At 38.9% G+C, this 21,890-nt stretch overlaps 1 protein-coding gene across 2 annotated transcripts in view; it reads right to left on the bottom strand.

The window, feature by feature from the left end:
• Window positions 1-21,890, bottom strand: part of ACER3 (alkaline ceramidase 3) — a 133,479-nt gene that overhangs the window by 27,636 nt on the left and 83,953 nt on the right. For both annotated transcript variants that reach the window (XM_040258905.1, XM_040258906.1), the window contains one exon: window positions 11,855-11,913. In XM_040258905.1, coding sequence (XP_040114839.1) covers window positions 11,855-11,913 — 59 coding nt within the window. The remainder of the gene's footprint in view (window positions 1-11,854; window positions 11,914-21,890) is intronic.

The following is a 21,890-nucleotide window of genomic DNA, read 5'->3' as shown; positions in this document are numbered from 1 at the left end:
TCTGTTGATGGACATTCAGGTAGCCTTCAGGCCTTGGCTATTGTAAACAGTGTTGCCATGAAAATCAAGGGGCATGTGGGCATGTAGCTTTTGGAATTAAGAGTCTTCTCTAGATATATGCCCAGACATGGGATTGCTGGATCCTATGGTAACTCAATTTTTAGATTTTTAAAGAACCTCCATACTGTTTTCCATAGTGGCTGTACCAATTTACATTCCTACCAACAGTGTAAGAGGGTTCTCTTTTTAGGGTTCTCTTTTCTCCAAATCTTCTCCAGAATTTATTATTTCTAGACTTTCTAATGATGGCCATTCTGTCAGATGTGAGGTGATATACCTCACTGTAGTTTTGATCTGTGCTTCTCTAACAATTAGCAATATTTATTTCTGCTTTATTGACTATACTAAAGGCTTTGACTGTGTGGATCACAATAAACTGTGGAAAATTCTGAAAAAGATGGGAATACCAGACAACCTGACCTGCCTCTTGAGAAACCTATATGCAGGTCAGGAAGCAACAGTTAAGAACAGACTGGTTCCAAATAGGAAAAGGAGTATGTCAAGGCTGTATATTGTCACCCTGCTTATTTAACTTATATGCAGAGTACATCATGAGAAACGCTGGGCTGGAAGAAGCACAAGCTGGAATCAAGATTGCCAGAAGAAATATCAATAACCTCAGATATGCAGATGACACCACCCTTATGGCAGAAAGTGAAGAGGAACTAAAAAGCCTCTTGATGAAAGTGAAAGAGAAGAGTGAAAAAGTTGGCTTAAAGCTCAACATTCAGAAAACGAATATAATGGCATCTGGTCCCATCACTTCATGGCAAATAGATGGGGAAAGTGGGAACAGTGTCAGACTTTATTTTGGGGGGCTCCAAAATCACTGCAGATGGTGACTGCAGCCATGAAATTAAAAGACGCTTACTTCTTGGAAGGAAAGTTATGACCAACCTAGACAGCATACTGAAAAGCAGAGACATTACTTTGCCGACTAAGGTCCGTCTAGTCAAGGCTATGGTTTTTCCTGTGGTCATGTATGGATGTAATAGTGGGACTGTGAAGAAGGCTGAGTGCTGAAGAATTGATGCTTTTGAACTGTGGTGTTGGAGAAGACTCTTGAGAGTCCCTTGGACTGCAAGGAGATCCAACCAGTCCATTCTAAAGGAGATCAGCCCTGGGTGTTCTTTGGAAGGAATGATGCTAAAGGTGAAACTCTAGTACTTTGGCCACCTCGTGTGAAGAGTTGACTCACTGGAAAAGACCCTGATGCTGGCAGGGATTGGGGGCAGGAGGAAAAGGGGACGACACAGGATGAGATGCCAGGATGGCATCACCGACTCGACAGACCTGAGTTTGAGTGAACTCCAGGAGTTGGTGATGGACAGGGAGGCCTGGTGTGCTGCAATTCATGGTGTCGCAAAGAGTCGGACACGACTGAGTGACTGAACTGAACTGAACTATCTTTCCATATCTTACTGGCCATCTGGATGTCTTCTTTAGAGAAATACCTAATTAAGTCCTCTGCTCATGTTCTGAATGGGTTGTTTTTTGTTATTTAGATGTATAAGCTGCTTGTAGGTTTCAAAAATTAAGCCTGTTGGTTGTATTGTTTGCAAATATTTTCTCCTAGTAAACAGGGTTATGTGAAGAAGGCTGAGTGCTGAAGAATTGATGCTTTTGAACTGTGGTGTTGGAGAAGACTCTTGAGAGTCCCCGGGACTGCAAGGAGATCCAGCCAATCCATTCTGAAGGAGATCAACCCTGGGATTTCTTTGGAAGGAATGATGCTAAAGCTGAAACTCCAGTACTTTGGCCACCTCATGCAAAGAGTTGACTCGCTGGAAAAGACTTTGATGCTGGGAGGGATTGGGGGCAGGAGAAGAAGGGGATGACTGAGGATGAGATGGCTGGATGGCATCACTGACTCGATGGACGCGAGTCTGAGTGAACTCCGGGAGTTGGTGATGGATAGGGAGGCCTGGAGTGCTGCGATTCATGGGGTCGCAAAGAGTCGGACATGACTGAGCGACTGAACTGAACTGAACTGAAATAGGTTGTATTTTCACTTTGTTTATGGTTTCCTTTGCTGTGCAAAAGCTTTTGAGTTTGATTAAGTCCCATTTATTTATCTTTATTTGTACTGACCTGAAAGACTAACCTAAGAAAATATTGGCATGATTTATGTCAGAGAATGTTTTGCTTATCTTGTTTTCTAGGTGTTTCATGGTGTCATGTCTTATAAAGTCACATCTATAATCCATTTTGAGTTTATTTTTGGGTATGGTGTGAAGAGTATTCTAACTTCACTGATTTACATGTGAGGTGTCCAGCTTTCCTAGCATCACTTGCCAAAGGGACTATCTTTTCTCCATTGTGTATTCTTGCCGCATTTCTCAAAGATTATTGATCATAGGTGTATGGGCTTATTTCTCAGCTCTCTCTTCTGTTCTACTGATCCATAGGTCTGTTTTGGGCCAACATCATGCTGCTTTGATTACTGTACCTTTGAGGCACTGTCTAAAGTCTAAAAGGCCTATGCCTCCAGCTCTGTTTCCTCAAAACTGCTCTAGCAATTCTGGGTCTTTTATCTTTCCACATAAATTTCAGGATTATTTGTTCTAGTTCTGGGGAAATTTTCATGGGTAGTTTGATAGGAATCACATTAAATTTGTAGATTGCTTTGGGTATTAGGGTCATTTTAACAATATCAATTCTTCCAAACTGAGATCATAGGATGTATTCTACTTCTTTGAATCATCTTCAGTTCCCTTTAACTATATTTTATAGTTCTCAGCATATAAAGTCTCTGACCCTCTTCATCAGGTTTATTCCTAAGTATTTGATTTTTCAATGTGCTCGTAAAAGAGACTGCTACTTTACCTTCCCTTTCTAATAATTCATTGTTAGTGTAAGGAAATGCAACAGATTTATGTATGTTAGTCTTGCAGTCTGCTACTATATCTTGCTTAATTTGTTTATCAGTTTGTGTGAAGTCTTTAGCTTTTCTGTATATAATATCAACCCTGAATCTTCAATGGAAAGACTGATGCTGAAGCTGAAGCTCCAATACTTTGGCCACCTGATGCGAAGAGCCAACTCATCGGCAAAGACAGAGGCAGAAGGGGACGACAGTGGATGAGATGGTTGACTGGCATCACTAACTCAATGGACATGAGTCTGAGCAAGCTCCAGGAGACAGTGAAGGACAGGAAAGCCTGGCAAGCTGCAGTCCATCGGGTTGCAAGGAGTCAGACATGACTGAGCAACTGAACAATATATAATATCATCATCTGCATATAGTAACAGTTTAACCTCTTCTGTTCCAATTTGGATACCTTTATTTCCTTTTTCCCATCTGATTGCTGTGGTGAGGACTTCCAATATTATGTTGAATAGAAGTGGTACGAATGGTCATCCTTCTCTTGTTCCAGATTTTAACAGGAAAGCTTTCAGCTTTTCACCACTGAGTATTATATTGGCTGTACATCTGTCATAAATAACTTTTATTCTGTTCAGGTATGTTCCCTCTATACCCACTTTAGTGAGAAATTTTATCATGAATGGATGTTGAATTTTATCAAATGCTTCTTCTGCATCTACTGAGGTGAGTTCTGTCTTTTGATGTGGTGTATCACATTGATTGATTTGCCTATATTGAACCATCCTTGTAACCTGGGATGAAATCCAGTTTTATAATGGTATCTGATCTTTTCTGGGTTCTGTTAGATTCAGTTTGTTAATATTTTGTTCAGGATTTCTGTGTTGCTGTTTATCAGTGATGTTGGCCTAAAATTTTCTTTTTTGGTAGTGTCCTTGTCTGGTTTTGGTATCAGGGTGGTGGTGGCTTCAAAGACTGACTTTAGGCATCTTCTTTCTTCTTCACTTTTTTGGAAGACTTTGAGATGTACTAGTACAAGTCTGTCTTTGTATGCTTGGTCCTAGAATTCTCTAGTGAAGCCATCCAGTCCTGAACTTCTGTTTGCAGGGAGGTATATATTTTTTGTTTTACAGATTCTATTTCACTTCGAGTAGTAAGTCTGTTCAAATTATCTATTCCTTCTTGATTCAGTTTTAGTGGGTTGCAGGATTCTAGGAATTTATCCATTTCTTCTAGGTTGTCCAATTTGCTGGCATATAATGTTCATAGTATTCTCTTATGTTTTTTTATATTTCTGTGGTGGTATGAGATATAATTTCTCCTTTTTCATTTCTTATTTTGTTTCTTTGGGAATCTCTTCTTTTCAGTGAACTGGCTAGAGGTTTGTCAATGGTGTTTATCCTTTCAAGAAAAACAGCTCGTGGTTTTATGGATTTTTTCTATTGTTTTTGAATCTCTATTTTAATTTATTTCCTCTCTCATCTTTACTAGGTTTTACTGATTTTTCTCTATTGTTTTTAATCTCTATTTTATTTATTTCCTCTCTCACTTGTACTATTTCCTTTGGTCACTAACTTTAGGTTTCTTCTTTATCTAATTCTTTTCAATGATAGGTTAGATTGTTTGAGATTTTTTTCTTTTTCTTTTTTTTTTTTTTGAAGAAGGCCTATCTTGCTATAAACCTCCCTCTTAAGACTCTTTTGCTGCATCCCACTTTTAATTTTGTATGGTTGTGTTTTCACTGACATTGATCTCAAGGTATTTTTAAATTTCCTCTTCAAGTTGACCTACTGGTTTTCACATGCTAGTAAAGTAATGCTCAAAATTCCCCAAGCCAGGCTTCAGCAATACGTGAACCGTGAACTTCTTGATGTTCAAACTGGTTTTAGAAAAGGCAGAGGAACCAGAGATCAAATTGCCAACATCAGCTGGATCATCAAAAAAGCAAAAGAGTTCCAGAAAAACATCTATTTCTGCTTTATTGACTATGCCAAAGCCTTTGACTGTGTGGATCACAATAAACTGTGGAAAATTCTGAAAGAGATGGGAATACCAGACCACCTGACCTGCCTCTTGAGAAATCTGTATGCAGGTCAGGAAGCAACAGTTAGAACTGGACATGGAACAACAGATTGGTTTCAAATAAGAAAAGGAATACGTCAAGGCTGTATATTGTCACCCTGCTTATTTAACTTAAATGCAGAGTACATCATGAGAAACGCTGGACTAGAAGAAGCACAAGCTGGAATCAAGATTGCCGGGAGAAATATCAATAACCTCAGATATGCAGATGACACCACCCTTATGGCAGAAAGTGAAGAGGAACTAAAAAGCCTCTTGAAGAAAGTGAAAGAGGAGAGTGAAAAAGTTGGCTTAAAGCTCAACATTCAGAAAACGAAGATCATGGCATCTGGTCCCATTACTTCATGGTAAATAGATGGGGAAACAATGGAAACAATGTCAGAATATTTTTCTGGGCTCCAAAATCACTGCAGATGGTGACTGTAGCCATGAAATGAAAAGATACTTACTCCTTGGAAGAAAAGTTTTATGACCAACCTAGACAGCATATTGAAAAGCAGAGACATTACTTTGCCGACTAAGGTCCATCTAGTCAAGGCTATGGTTTTTCCAGTAGTCATGTATGGATGTGAGAGTTGGACTGTGAAGAAAGCTGAGCACTGAAGAATTGATGCTTTTGAGCTGTGGTGTTGGAGAAGACTCTTGAGAGTCCCTTGGACTGCAAGGAGATCCAACCAGTCCATTCTGAAGGAGATCAACCCTGGGATTTCTTTGGAAGGAATGATGCTAAAGGTGAAACTCCAGTACTTTGGCCACCTCATGCGAAGAGTTGACTCATTGGAAAAGACTCTGATGCTGGGATGGATTGGAGGCAGGAGTAAAAGGGGACAACACAGGATGAGATGGCTGGATGGCAACACTGACTTGACATACGTGAGTTTGACTGAACTCCGGGAGTTGGTGATGGACAGGGAGGCCTGGCATGCTGCAATTCATGGGGTCACAAAGAGTCGGACACAACTGAGCAACTGAACTGAACTGAACTGGTTTTTTTAGCAACATGTTCCTTAGCAACTTTCCCCCCCTTGTTTCTCTTTCTATGGATGATTTGTAGTATCATGCTGCTGAGATCAGAAAAAAATGCTTGACGTAATTTCTATCCTCTTAAATTTGGTGAGACTTGTTCTGTGTCCTAGTATGTGGTCTATCTTAGATCATGCTCCATGTGCACTTGAAAAGAATGTGTATCCTGGGTTTTGTTTTGTTTTTGTTTGGGGGGGTGTTGTTTTTATGTCATGTCACCATATCAAGATGTATCAAAATTTTAAAAACCAATTAAGTCTAACTGCTCTATTGTGCCATTTAGGATCTCTGTTGCCTTACTGAGTTTCTGTCTGAAAGATATGCCCACTGATGTCAGTGAGGTGTTAAATCCTACTATTATAGTATTCTCATCAATTTCTCCCTTTTTGTCTGTTAGTATTTGGGTTCTTTCTTCTCTAACATCTTCATGTTTATCCTTTTGCTGTTCATTGCAGTTATCACTATTCTCACAAAGTTTTGTTTTGTTTTTTTAAACTCTGTACTGCCTTATTTAAGCAATTTTCCAATCGTGATTTTCTCTTTCCTATAGATTGTTGCTTCTTTTCTATGTATGTACGTATTTAATTATGCCATGCTGCATGGCTTGTGGGATCTTAGTTCCACAACCAGGAACTGACGCTGGGACCGGCCCTGAAAGTGTTGAGTCCTAACCACTGGACTGCTAGGGAATTCCCTATTTCTTTTCTAGTTACAGACAACCTTTCAATACTTCTTTTAGGTTAGGTTTGCTGCTGCTGCTGCTGCTAAGTCACTTCAGTCGTGTCCGACTCTGTGTGACCCCATAGACGGCAGCCTACCAGGCTCCGCTATCCCTGGGATTCTCCAGGCAAGAACACTGGAGTGGGTTAGTACTACTATATTCCTTTAGGTTTTGTTTGTCTGAGAAATTCTTTATCCTTCTATTCTGAATGATAATCTTGGTGTGTAGAGTATCTCAGATTGCAGGCTTTTCATTTTCAGAACTTTGAATATATACTGCCACTCCCTTCTGACTGGAATGTTTCTGTAGAGAAATCAGCTGAGAGCCTTATGGGGATTCCCTTATAACTAACTCTTTGTTTTTCTCTAGCTGCCTTTAAAATCTTCATTATCTTTAATCTTCACCATTTTAATTATACCATGTCTTGGTGTAGGTTTGTTTGGGTTCTCCTTGTCTGGGCTTCCTGTGCCTGGCCCTGTTTCCTTCTTGAAGTTTGGGACGTTTTCAGGCATAATTTCTTCAACTATAATTTCAACCCTCTTTCCTTTGTCTTCTTCTAGGATCCCTATTCCACAGACTGGTTCACTTTATATTATCCAAAAGGTCTTATATATCGATTTTGTGTGTGTGTGTGTGTGTATCTTTCTGTCTGCTGTTTTGATTGGGTAATTTCCATTATTCTATCTTCCAGATCACTTATTTGATCTTCTGCATTATTTAGTTTGCTATTCACTGCCTTCAGCTTGGGTTCCATCTTCAGCAAATGAGTTTTCTAGTTTTAATTGATTCCTCTTAATAGTTTCTAGTTCCATGTCACAGTGATGTACATTTCTGTTGACAGCCTTTCTTAATTCCTTCAGTATTTTTACTACCTCCTTTTTGAACTTGGGATCTAGTAGACAGGAGAGGTCTGTTTTACTGTTCTTTCAGGGGACTTCTCTCACTCTTTTAATTGGCAGTGTTTCCTCTGCGTCTTTTTACCTTTATTTCTCTATGAATTTAGGAGGAGCAGTTATCTACATGGTCTTTAAGGGCTGTTTTTATGTGGGAACATTCCTGTGCAGGGGCTTCCCTGATGGTTCAGTTGGTAAAGAATCAACCCATAATGCAGGAGACTCTGGTTTGATTCCTGGGTTGGGAAGATCCACTGAAGAAGGGATAGGCTACTCACTCCAGTATTCTTGGGTTTCCCTTGTGGCTCAGCTGGTAAAGAATCCATCTGCAATGCGGGAGACCTGGGTTCAAACCCTGGGTTGGGAAGATCCCCTGGACAAGGGAAAGGCTACCCAGTCCAGTATTCTGGCTTGGAGAATTCCATAGACTATATAGTCCATGGAGTCACAGAGTCACACACAACTGAGCAACTTTCACATTCCTGTGGAGCCTGTATGAGACTAACATTTTTGGTGCAAAGTTTGTGTTTTAGTATGGATGCTGGCCATGTCTTTCCTCAGTATATGCTGGCTCTTATTCCCTTCATAAGGGTTGGTGCTGTGGTGACCAGAGCCTGCACTGTATGTTGACTGGGGCCTCCTCTTTACTCTGTGGCTGTCACAGCCCTGTCAAGGGCAGGATCTGCTCCCCAGCTGTTGGAGTAGAAACCTCCAGATCCAATTCAAAACTCAGTGTGGGGTACATGGAACTGGCATGCTTCTGCTGGGAGAGGAACCACTGAGTATTCCTCCACAGGAGCTGTCCACCAGAATGTGAGCTCTGTGGTGTCATCTGCCACTCATTGTGTGGGCTCACAAAGTACTCCATTGTTGGCAGTACCCTCGGCCCCCCTTCAGTCATGGGAATGCAGGCAATCAGTATGAATGTCCCTCAGCTGCTGTGCTCAAAAGCCACTGGCCCAGATCTGCCAAAGTCAGGCACTGGGACTTGCCATAATGCTCCCCTGGAACTGCCATGGGAGCTATGGAATCCGTGTAGATCCTGGCCCACCTCTGCATTTACATGCCCGCAAAGCCAAGAGCTACTAAATCTGGACCCACTCCAGGCTCAGGCACACAAGTAATCCACTGAGATGTCCAGCAGGCACTGAACTTACAAAGGCACCAGTGTTGTAAATCCATCAGTCACAAAGCTGCAAGCCCAGATTTCAGCCCTGACTCAGTGTATGGCCAACTGCCAGGGCTTGCAAGCTCCCAGAGCTCATAGAGGGGGAGCTGTGACTGCTGTGAGCAAGGAGGAAAATAAGTTTTCTATGGCAGCGCCCCTCCCCTCTGTTTGTGTGTGCATTAACAATGGGGCTTCTATGGTGGACATGGGCTCCATCTTGTACATACCCCCAGTCCAGTCCTCTCCCCAGGTTTGTCTGCTGAAGCCCAAATTTCAGCTCTCAGCCCCTGCATGTAACAGCAGATACAGACTCAGGCTAGGGAGTGCAGCATGGTGGTCAGATCTTCTGTACTGGTCTCTCTCTGTTTTGCCTGCCACAAGCCAATTGTTGTACACTCCTTTGAAGCTCTGATACTCCCTTTCTGTCCTGACTGATCTCCCAGCTGATGAAGGGCATTCCCAGGATGAGGGAATCTTTCCTATTTCATAGTTCCCTCACAGGGTGTAGGTCAAAGCCCAATTCTGTATTTTTTTTCCTTTTGTTTTATGCAGTTACATGGTGAACTTTCTTGCAGCTGTTGTATGAGATCTTTTGCAGTGTTCAGTAGTCATTATGAGAACTGTTCTATGAGATGTATCTATGGGAGGAGGTGAGCTCCATGTCCTTCTATTCTGCCATCTTGATCTCTCTGGTACTATTATTAATATGCTGCATTTATACATAATAAATGTTTAGACAGCAAAATTTTAAAATACAATACCATTGTTAAAAAAAAAAAATCAGAACTCCAAAATGCTGATGGAAGAAATCAAAGATTATCCAAATAAATGAAGAGACACATAAGACACATAGTGTTCATAGACTGGGAGACTCAACATAGTAAAGATGTCAATTCTTCAAAAATTGATATGATGGTTTAATGCAATATGCAATTCCTATCAAAATCCCAATAAGATTTTAAATATAGACATTATTATTCTATAACTTGTATGTAAAGGCAAAGAAATCCAAATAGCAAAAACAATTTTGAAAGAAAAGTGAGAGATATCAATCTATATGATTTGAAGAGTTATTCTACAGGTACAGTAATCAATAGAGTGTAGGATTGGTAGAAGAATAAACACCAAAATCAGTAGAATAGAATTTAAAAACTCAGAAATACATCCACATAAATATATTTAAGTAATTTTTGAGGAAGGTGCAAAAGCAATTCATTGAAAAAATGGCCATTTCAACCAGTGGTCCTGGAGTAGTTGGATATCTAAAGGCTAAAAAATGGACCTCAACCTAATCCTTACCCTTATATAAAAATTAACTCAAAATAAATATAAAGTTACATGTAAAATGTAAAACCATACAAAACTTTTAGTAAAAAAACAAGGGAAACCCTAGGGTTAGGCATAGAGTCCTTAGACTGGACACTCAAGTGTGATATATAAAAGGAAAATTGATAAACTGACTTCATAAAAATTAAAAACTTTTGCTCTGTGAAAGACCACGTGAAGAGCATGGAAAGAGTAACTACAGATTGTGAGAAAATATTTGTGAGCCACATATTTGAGGAAGGATTAGTATCTACAATATACAAAGAATGCTCAAAACTCAACTGGAAAAAGAGATAAACAATCTCATTAGAAAATAGACAAAGACATGAACAGACATTTCACCAAAAAGGATATATAGATGGCAAATAGGCACATGAAAATATGTTCAACATCAATACCCACTAGGGAAATGAGAATTAAAACCACAATAAGATATCAGTACGTATCTATAAGAATGGCTAAAATTAAAAATAGTGATAATACCAAACGTTGGTAAGGATGCAGAGAAAATGGGTCACACATACAGTGCTGGTGGGAATGCAAAATGGAACAGCCACTCTGGAAAACAGTCTGGCAGGTTTAAAAAGAATTAAATATACAATTATACAACCAAGTAATTGCATTCTGGGCATTTATTCCAGAGAAATGAAAACTTATCTGTAAACAAGTTTTCATAGCAGACTTATTTGTAATAGTAAGAAACTAGAAATAAAAAACTATAAACTCAGATGTCATTCAACAGGTGAATGATTAACCTGTGGTACACCCATATCATGAAATATTATCCACAATAAAAAGGGACGAACTACTGATATATTCAATCACTTATATCAATCTCCAGTGAATTATGTTGAATGCAAAAGGTCAATTCCACTGGTTATATATACTATATGATTCCATTTATATAACACTCTTAAAATGAAAAAATTAGAGAAACGAAGGGCAGATTAGTGGTTGCTAGGGGTTAAGGATAGGTAGTGAGGGGATGGGGTAGGAGTAAAAGTGGATGCGGCTACAGAAAGACAACACCAGGTGATAGAACTGTTCTGTATCTTGACTCTATCAACGTCAAATCCTGTTATAATATTGCAGAATAGTTTTGTAAGACATTATCACTTGAGGAAATTGGTAAAGAGTATAGATGATCTCTATTTAATTTCTTACAAATGCATTTGTTTCTACAATTATCTCAAAATAAAAAAGTTTAAATAAAAGAGAAAAAAAAAACCATAAATCATATACTATTTACTTACTGAGCATCTGCTATATGGTGAGGCCCTATGTCAGGTACTCACATGAAATATTTATTTTTCACAAACTCTATAAAGTTTATGCCTACTTCCTAAATGATCATTCTGAAACACTGTTTCTCTGTGACACAGCCTTTCTTGAGACATATTCTGCAAAAAAGGTTTCTTAGTTAAGTAGTTTGAGAAACATAAAAACAATTATTTTCCTTTCTACTGTAGGAGTTTTCAAGGCTTTTAATATACTCATGTACATTATAAATACTCAAAAGGAGGCCATCATACACAGCTTTCCTCAAATTTCTTTAATTCTAAAATTCTTGTTTTCACATGATGCCTATTAACAACTTGCTTAAAGAATTAGTATTCCTTGCAATATACCATAATAAATGTTGGGTTATAAGTTTTCTATCAATATCCCTTCTGGAGTTGGATTTTATGAGTTATTTCAATTTAGGCTATAGATTTACCACCTAAGTATATACTCTTTTGATGATCCAAACTACTTACCATGTAACAATATAAATAGATCGAACCACTAAAGTGAAGACCAACATTCCATACATGACCTGAAGAAGAAAAGAAAAATGAAGTTCGTAAGATCATTATTCTTTGGTAATGGAAGTATATTTTGCCTACAAAAACAGCCCTCCCAGTTAAATGTAAACATTATCTTTCATTACATTTTAAAGAACATATGTTCTAACCTTTGAGGAAAGATCCTGCTTGTGAATAACCAATATCAGAAGTCCTGCATTAATTTTAATTCTGAATGAATGAAATTTTAAATATCTGCCGAAACCTGAACAAATGCTGTATTTCTGCTTCATACTCCCTAGATACCCCTCCCTTTTTGTTAGGTTCACTTTTAGCAAATGATTCTGTTTCCTATCTAATATATCTGAACTCTTTTAAACTCTCCTCCTAAGTGCTTCTGCATCCTCTCCCTGTATTCTTTCTCCCATTCCTAGTTTTCAAAGAAAGAGATGCCCATTTCTTCTTGATTGAGGTTAGTCCACTCCCCTGTGTTCTTTATTCTATATGTTCCCACATCTTCTCAGACTTGGCTCCAACAACTAACCTTTCTCTTCTACACTGAGCACTGGATAGGTATTACCAACTGGAAACCTGAAACTAGTGGGAAAATTTAACTTTTAAAAGTGTGAATTATTAAATACAAGAAAACTTTATAGAATATAAAGGTATAACATAACAAATATTTATAAAGCCAATAGCTGGGTACCATTCAGGTCAAGACATATGTTGTGTCTTCCCAGTCCAACTCTCTCCCCTGCTCCTTAGAGAAAACCACTCTGACTTTTTAAATAAACATTTTCCTGTTTTTCCTTACATATTTACTAAATTAAACTGGTCTCCTAAATATGCACTCCTAAATAATAGGTTTTTAAATTTTTAATTTTAATTTACAGTTGAATAACATTACATACCTTTGTTTTTGTCTTTTAAGATACAGTTATGTTATATGTTGCCATGGTTCAATCACTTTTGATGTTACATAAATAAATATCACAACTTATTTACCCATTGCTGTGCTGATGGACATTTTTGGGTTATTTCTAGTTTTCAATGCTACGAACATTCTTATTCACACATTCTACTGCATACATACAAAAATTTCTCCAGAGTATGTACCTAGGGATGTAGTTGCTGGATCAGAGGGCATATTATTATCAAAATTACTATAAGTGTCAAACTGTTTTCCATTGATTCAATTCAATTCCAATTTCTAGGATTTCTTTGATCCATGTTATTTAAAATTTTATTACTTAAATTCTAATATAACTGCTTTTGTTAAGACTTACTGTATGAGCAAGTATATGGTCAATTTCTGTAAATGTGGAACAAAAAGTGTTTCTGCAATTGTTGGGTGCAATATTTTATATTTGCTCTATAGGTCAAATTTTTTAATCATATTGTCTTCTGTATCTTCTATAAGGTACTGATAATTGTGCACTAAAGTAACCTAAGATTATAGATTTCTCTATTTTTTCTTCTAGTTTAGTCAATTTTTTTGTTATATATTTTGAGGTATTACATATATTAAAGGTACATACAAATTTTAAATTATAATTTTCCAAATTGAACACTTTTAATACTACAAAGTTATCCTTTTCTATCAACAGAAATATTTTCCCCTCTTAAAGCCTGTTTTGTCTGATATTATAACTATATGATATTTTCTTTTGCTTAGCATTTGCATGATATATATTTTCCACTTTCACTTTCAACCTTTTTATTTTGGACTCTCTTATAAGGCCCTGCTATGATTCTTGCCTACTAGTTGTGTTTTACTACATAGAATCCAACCGTATCTATTGAGCATTGCACTAGTCCCTGGGGAGATAATGGTATGAGTCAAGGGTTAATAAACAGTCTGGGAGAGTGTGGGCTTGGTTGAGAATGACTTCAAGTCTCCCAGCCTTGAAAACAACAGGTAAGATAAATGAGGAGTGTTGTGTCTGCTTTTGTCGTTGTCAAGGACTGCACATGTTGCAGGCTTGGTGCCTACACGAGAACAGTATAAAAGATGCCCATGATAAAGAATGGTGGGGATGGGGGAAGAAAGAAAAAAGGGGCTGTTGCTTCTACACATTACAGTGACTTCCATTACTCTTAGCTTTCAAATCTGGCAGATGGACACACATACATGAATGAGAGGGCAAAGTGTGTATCTTATACACAACGTATGTGTATAAGGCTAGCTCTGACTTTCTTGATAAGATGAAAATGTTATACCTGTATCCTCTACCATGTATTTTACAATAAAAATAAATAAACACAGTATTAGGTTAAAGTCTATTACAGACTGATTCCTGGGCTTCCCTGATAGCTCAGTAGGTAAAGAATCTGCCTGCAATGCAGGAGACCCTGGTTCAATTCTTGGGTCAGGAAGATCTTCTGGAGAAGGGATAGGCTACCTGCTCCAGGGTTCTTGGGCTTTCCTTGTGGCTCAGCTGGTAAAGAATCTGCCTGCAGTGTGGGAGACCTGGGTTCGATCCCTGGGTTGGGAAGATCCCCTGGAGAAGGGAAAGGCTACCCATTCCAGTATTCTGGCCTGGGGAATTCCACAGACTGTATATGGGGTTGCAACAGTCAGATGCGACTGAGCAACTTTCACTTCACTTCATTTCAGAGACTGATTGCCCACCTGAATCAGTAATTGCAGCTATGCTGCTATAACAGTGAATAGAAAAGTCATGATCCCTGAAATTACAACCTGGAGAGGAGAGGGATAAGTAACCATGCAGTTAAAATGTAGTATTTTAACTCTGTGACAGGGACTGAACAGAGCATTTTGTAAACACATAGGAAGGCCACCTAATCTTAACTTATGCAGATCAAAGAGACTTCCATGGACTAGGGATGTAATGTATAACATGAGATGTAATTAACACTGCTATATGGTATATATAAAAATTGATAAGAGTAAATTCTAAGAATTCTCATCACAAGGAAAAATGATTTTCATTTTATTAATATACTGTATCTCTGTGAGACGATGGATGTTCACTAAACCTACTGTGGCAATCATTTCATGACATATGTAAGTCAAATCATTATGTTAAACACTTTAAAATTATACAGTGCTGTATATAATTTATGTCTCAATAAAACTGAAAGAAAAAAGACTTTTTGGAGGATATAATGTTTAATTTTATAACATAAGTAGGATAAGAATTATTAGTAATCACAAACATTATTTAAAAAAGGTGGAAGAGAGTAACTGGCATAGCTTATACACTGTGGGGACTAGAAAAAAGTAATGCTGTCTAGGACATACTTATTGGAGAGAAGAGCAAGGAAAATTGCCAGGGTCCAGCCCCGGTGGATCCAGGGAATTTCGAAGGGTGGACGGAGTTGGCGAGGAAAGACTTATTTATTTATTAATATAAGATTAGATTAGGAAGAAATAGTGCAGTAGGAAGATTAAGTGGAGGAAGAGGGCTGAATAGCTTGGATTACGCGGAAGACCAATAAAATTCCAAACAAGGAATTTGCACCATCTACGTTGGGCCACCGGCGCTCGCTTGAATATCTAAGGGTGCCTCGCCTTAGGCTCCCTTTCGCGCGGGTCTTAACAGCCAGGGCAAGTAAGTAGACTTGGCGAGCCTCCGCGCCCCAGATAGAAATTCAGCCTGAAATTAAGGCAAAGAGGAGGGAAAAAGAGAGAGAGACACGGGGGAAACCAGTCCAGCGACTGGCTCCTGCTCCTATTGTTTAGAAGGCCTTATATACCTTTTAGATTGTACATAGAGATCAATGGGTAATACAAAATTATGCAGTGTTAGCAGCCCAGACTCTTATCAAAACCAGGCTTTTCTCTCTGCATACCTAATTGTATACACAAGTCTTAGGTGATTTACATCATCTTCTGGCCAAAAGGGGCCAATTAACATTTTACAGCCTTTTTTCTGATAAGGGTTTGTCAACCAGAAGACTTATTTGTGTGATCTTCCCAAAGTTTGGTGCCACTCTCAGAAAGTACTAAATAAAGTTACATTCTTACATAGCAAGGACACAAGAGGAGTGCAAAGAGAAGTAATTAACTCAATAGTCTAGTGTTGCTAACATCAGAACTACTATATATCTTTTTCCATATCCCGTTTACATTGATTAACATCCTCCCAGGTGCCTAAAAGATAAAGAATATGGAGGCCTGGTGGCAATCATTGAGTCAACAGTGAAATCCCATCACCAATATAATTTTTAACTCTTTAGAAAAGGCTCTGTATCTTTAAGATGCTTTTAAGCTTTGTGCCTCTCATGGTTGGGGGCTGCAAGCAATTCACAAGCTGTAAGAGGTCCAGGGAACCTGTTAGGCAAGCTAGAGAGCAATCAGAGGGGGTTAACTGAAACATCCCTTTCAAATGCAGAAAACTAAAGCCCTGAGTGAATATCAGAAAAGTGGAAAAGCAGGCAGATTCTTATTTTGGAGGGGTGGATGCTCAGGAAATTCCAGGGGGAAAACCTGAGGTCTGATCAGCCTTGCCATCAGAGCTCTTGCCGCATGACCTTGTCACAGGTGGAATTCCTCACGCTGGCTCCCGACAGAAAATCAAGTTAGAAGGTAAGCAGAAATCAAATCTGCTTTACAAGTCATGTTAAGGAGTTGTGACTTTATGTAAAGAACAATGCAAAGTCAATAAAAGTTTCAGCAGTAGCTCAGTATGATCACTCATGTATTAGAAAGATGTCCCTGTCATGTTAGACAGAAAATGATTTAGGAGGTGAGACTAATGGAAAACTGACCACTGACAAGATATTGTAGTGGCCTAGGTGAGACACGGGGCCTGAATTAGGGTAGTATAATGCGAAAGGAAAAAAAAATGGATAGATTAGGGAGATAAATAAGGTTTAGAACAACTTTAAGGTGTGGTATAGATTGTTTAAGGCTTATCAAAATTACTAAAAGTGTCAAACTGACTGATAATCAATTTGATATGGGAGTAAGTACAAGTTGGGAACATCTACGATGGCCTGGTTTATGACTTGGGCAGTTGAGAGCACAGTTAAACTGTTTACTGGGTTAAAGAATAATATAAAAACAAATACAAGGGATGAAAATGTTTATTTTATTTTTGTGTTATGTTCAGACTTTGAGGTGTCAGATAGCCAAGTGGAGATCTAAATCTTAGAAGAAAAAACTGAGCTTAATTAACAGATTTATAAATCATTAGCACAGAGAAGTCAAAAGAAATGGATTATTCAGAGAGCATGTTAAACATATCTAATGGTGGATAACAACCCATACCCTGGAAGTACAATGGGGATTTTCCAAATAAATTTTCTTTTCTTCACAAACATCTCTATCCTATATATATATTTTTAATTTATTTGTTTTAATTGGAGGCTAATTACAATATTGTAGTGGTTTTTGCCATACACTGACATGAATCAGCCATGGGTGTACATGTGTTTCCCATCCTGAACCCCCCTCCCACCTCCCTGCCCATCCCATCCCTCAGGGTCATCCCAGTGCACCAGCCCTGAGCACCCTGTCTCATGCATCAAACCTGGACTGGTGATCTATTTCACATATGATAATATACATGATTCATTGCTATTCTCTCAAATCATCCCACCCTCGCCTTCACCCAGAGTCCAAAAGTCTGTTCTTTACCACTGTGTCTCTTTTGCTGTCTCGCATATAGGGTCATTGTTACCATCTTTCTAAATTCCATATATATGTGTTAATATACTGTATTGGTGTTTTTCTTTCTGTATAATAGGCTCCAGTTTCATCCACCTCATTAGAACTGATTCAAATGCATTCTTTTTAATAGCTGAGTAATATTCCATTGTGTATGTACCACATCTTTCTTATCCATTTGTCAGCTGATGGACATCTAGGTTGCTTCTGTGGCCTGGCTATCCTATATATTTTTATTCTCCCCTAGGAACCTGAGGCAGACCACATAGTGGCCTACTCAGTATCTACTCCTGCCTCTTCTTTATAAAAGACTGATTTTATTAGGAGGGTTATATGTCCAACTACAAAAGCTTGATTTCCTAGGCTTTCTTAGAGCTAGGAGTGGCCACATAACCTTTTTTTTTAATGCATATTCAAAGACTGTCGTTGTTGTTCAGTTACTAAGTCACGTCTGACTCTTTGCAACCCCATAACCTGCAGCACGCCAGGCTTCCCTATCCTTCACTTATCTCCCAGAGTTTGCTCAAACTCATGTCCATTGAGTCAGGGATGCCATCCAACCATCTCAACCCCTGTCATCCCATTCTCCTCTTGCCCTCAATTTTCCCCAGCATCAGGGTCTTTCCCAATGAGTTGGCTCTTTGCATCAGGTGACCAAAGTATTGGAGCTGCAGCTCCAGCCACAGTCCTTCCAATGAATATTCAGGGTTGACTTCCTTTAGGATTGACTGGCTTGATCTCCTTGCTGTCCAAGGGACTCTCAAGAGTCTTCTAAGATTATTCATTTTTAAATAAAAAGATAACAGAATGTACTTTTCCATTCTCTACAATTTTCATTTTAAAAGATTTCTATAAGGAATTTTCATATCTCTCCATATTTAATAATTTTTTCAATCTCCAAAATCCAAAGAATATAATATAAATAATATTTGAATTTTCTCGCTACTAAAGCATCATAAATATACTGTGTGTAAGCTGAGACCTGGTACTTATCCCTAAGAAGCCTAGGAAAAAGGCATGTTGTGATTTTGTTTATCAGTAAAAAGAAAGATTTCTTGAGCAAGGTGGAAAAACAATTTTTTCTTCTGTGATCTGGCATTAAGATGCCTATGTGGAAAGATTTGAAGACAGATAAAACAGAGAGGTAAAAGAGGGCAAATTAAGTAGGCTGAGGCTATAGTGTGGGACCTTAAAAACTGTGAAGTGAAGTGAAATGAAGTGACGTTACTCAGTCATGTCCGACTCTTTGCGACCCTGTGGACTGTAGCCTACCAGGCTCCTCCATCCATGGGATTTTCCAAGCAAGAGTACTGGAGTGGGTTGCCACTTACTTCTCCAAGGGATCTTTCCAACTCAGGGATTGAACCCGGGTCCCCACAATGCAGGCAGATGCTTTACCATCTCAGCCACCAGGGAAGTAAAAAACTGTAGATATACAGTAATTATTTTGATAATGAGGGAGACTGACTTTCAATATTTCTTCAGAGCTACATTCTCCATGACTTATTCATTATGGTCTTTTCCGTGGATCAAGCAAAAACATGGAGACGAGTTCCAAATAACTGGCCACTTTATTTTCTACCAAGTACTTACTGAATGAGAATTCTGAGTGACTCAGCAGTAAAGAAACTGCCCGGGATGTAAGAGACACAGGTTTTATTCCTGGGTCAGGAAGATTTCCTGGAGAAGGAACTGGCAACCCACTCCAGTATTCTTGCCTGTGAAATCCCATGGACAGAGAGGAGCCTGGTGAACTACAGTCCACATGATCGCAAAAGAGTCAGACACAACTGAGCAACTAAACAACCACAAACTATTGAACACAGACTGTGTGACAGACATTGGACTAGCATTCGTCATTCAAAGATGGAAAGATACTATTTCCGACCTCAAACAGCTCAGTCTAATAGAGGAGAGACATATGTAACCACATATCTAGCACTTGGATCTGGTTTCTAAATTCCATTCTCCAATAAAAGAAACCAAGGCTCCATGGAGATCAGGCCTGGAGCAGGGAAAGAACAACATGAGTCAAGAACATCTTCTTGTGCCAAAAAGTAAAACATATTCAAAGAGTGATGGGAACAGGTCAAAAGGACACAGATACCAGCCTGAAAGTGCTCCACTGGCGAAATCTGAGACAATTTGTATACCAAAATATGTGATAGTTCAGTTCAGTCCGGTTGCTCAGTCGTGTCTGACTCTTGGCGACCCCATGGACTGCAGCACGCCAGGCTTCCCTGTCCATCACCAACTCCTGGAGCTGGCTCAAACTCATGTCCATCGAGTCAGTGATGCCATCCAACCATCTCATCCTCTGTCTTCCCCTTCTCCTCCCGCCCTCAATCTTTCCCAGTGTCAGGGTCTTTTCCAATGAGTCAGTTCTCCGCATCAGGTGGCCAAAGTATTAGAGATTCAGCTTCAGCATCAGTCCTTCCAGTGAATATTCAGGACTGACTTCCTTTAGGATGGACTGGTTGGATCTCTTTGCAGTTCAAGGGACTCTCAAGAGTCTTCTCCAACAACACAGTTCAAAAGCATCAATTCTTCAGTGCTTAGCTTTCTTTATAGTCCAACATTCACATCTATATATGACTACTAGAAAAACCACAGCTTTGACTAGAGGGACCTTGTCTCTGCTTTTTAACAGGTTGTCTAGGCTGGTCAGAGCTTTTCTTCCAAGGAGCAAGCATCTTTTAATTTCATGGCTGTGGTCACCATCTTCAGTGATTTTGGAGCCCAAGAAAATAAAGTCTGACACTGTTTCCATTGTTTCCCCACCTATTTCCCAAGAAGTGATAGAACCGTATGTCATGATCTTAGTTTTCTGAATGTTGAGTTTTTACGCCAGCCTTTTCACTCTCCTCTTTTACTTTCTTCAAGAGGTTCTTTAGTTCTTCTTAGCTTTCTGCCATAAAGGTGGTGTCATCTGCATATCTGAGATTATTGATATTTCTCCCAGCAATCTTGATTCAAGCTTGTGTTTCATCCAGTCCAGCGTTTCTCATGATGTGCTCTGCATAGAAGTTAAATAAGCAGGATGACAGTATACAGCCTTGACGTACTCCTTTTTCTATTTGGAACCAGTCTGTTGTTCCATGTCCAGTTCTAACTGTTGCTTCCTGACCTGCATATAGGTTTCTCAAGAGGCAGGTCAGGTGGTCTGGTATTCCCATCTCTTTCAGAATTTTCCACACTTTATTGTGATCCACACAGTCAAAGGCTTTGGCATAGTCAATAAAGAAGAAATAGATGTTTTTCTGGAACTCTTTTGCTTTTTTGATGATCCAGCGGATGTTGGCAATTTGGTCTCTGGTTCCTCTGCCCTTTCTAAATTCAGCTTGAACACCTGGAAGTTCACAGTTCACATACTGTTGAAGCCTGGATTGGAGAATTTGAGCATTGCTTTGCTAGCGTGTGAGATGAGTGCAATTGTGTGGTAGTTTGAACATTCTTTGGCATTGCCCTTCTTTGGGACTAGAATGAAAACTAACCTTTTCCAGTCCTGTGGCCACTGCTGAGTTTTCCAAATTTGCTGGCATATTGAGTGCAGCGCTTTCACGGCGTCATCTTTTAGATTTGAAATAGCTCAACTGGAATTCCATCACCTCCACTAGCTTTGTTCGTAGTGATGCTTCCTAAGGCCCACTTGACTTCACATTCCAGGATGTCTGGCTCTAGGTGAGTGATCACACCATCATGGTTATCTGGGTCATGAAGATCTTTTTTGTACACTTTTTCTGTGTATCCTTGCCACCTTTTCTTTATATCAAAGAAATCATGATATACCAAAATAAATCATGATAGTTACAAATCAGTGAATACTGCATAAAGTAGGAATATAGAGAGTCCAAACAGATAAAAATAAATAAATTCAAAGTTTAATAATTAAGAGTATTTTCATAAATCTCAAAGCACTCTACTACCAAGTTCTTATTAATTATGTGACAGAGAACAATTACACAATGGAGATGTCTAGTAGACACTATCATAAGTCATCATGTTCCAACATGTTGACAATAAACTTTCACGTGGTTTGGGGAAAAAGTTCTTTTTATCATCCTTGCAGCTTTTCTGTAATTCTGATACTGCTTAAAAGTAAAAGACATTTAGACAATAAAGAATTCCATACTAACCCGTTGGAATAATTAACAGCTTCACATTAAATGCCCGGAGTGGGTTCAAGTCTTTCACTCTCGGAGAAAGGCATTCAGCTCATCTGTGGTCAAGAAACATTTATGAAGGTGGGAGATCAGGCAGGGATTTGTGGATAAAGTACCAGTGAGTGGGAATAGATGGTGGTAATAGGGAATGGGATTTAGGCATTTGGAGTTTGTAATAAACTCACTCAATTGCCCAAACACAGTAAAGAGA

This window comes from Oryx dammah, unplaced genomic scaffold, assembly GCF_014754425.2.
Source record: "Oryx dammah isolate SB20612 unplaced genomic scaffold, SCBI_Odam_1.1 HiC_scaffold_17, whole genome shotgun sequence".
Taxonomy (NCBI): domain Eukaryota; kingdom Metazoa; phylum Chordata; class Mammalia; order Artiodactyla; family Bovidae; genus Oryx; species Oryx dammah.
This window is presented reverse-complemented; position numbering and strand designations above follow the sequence as displayed.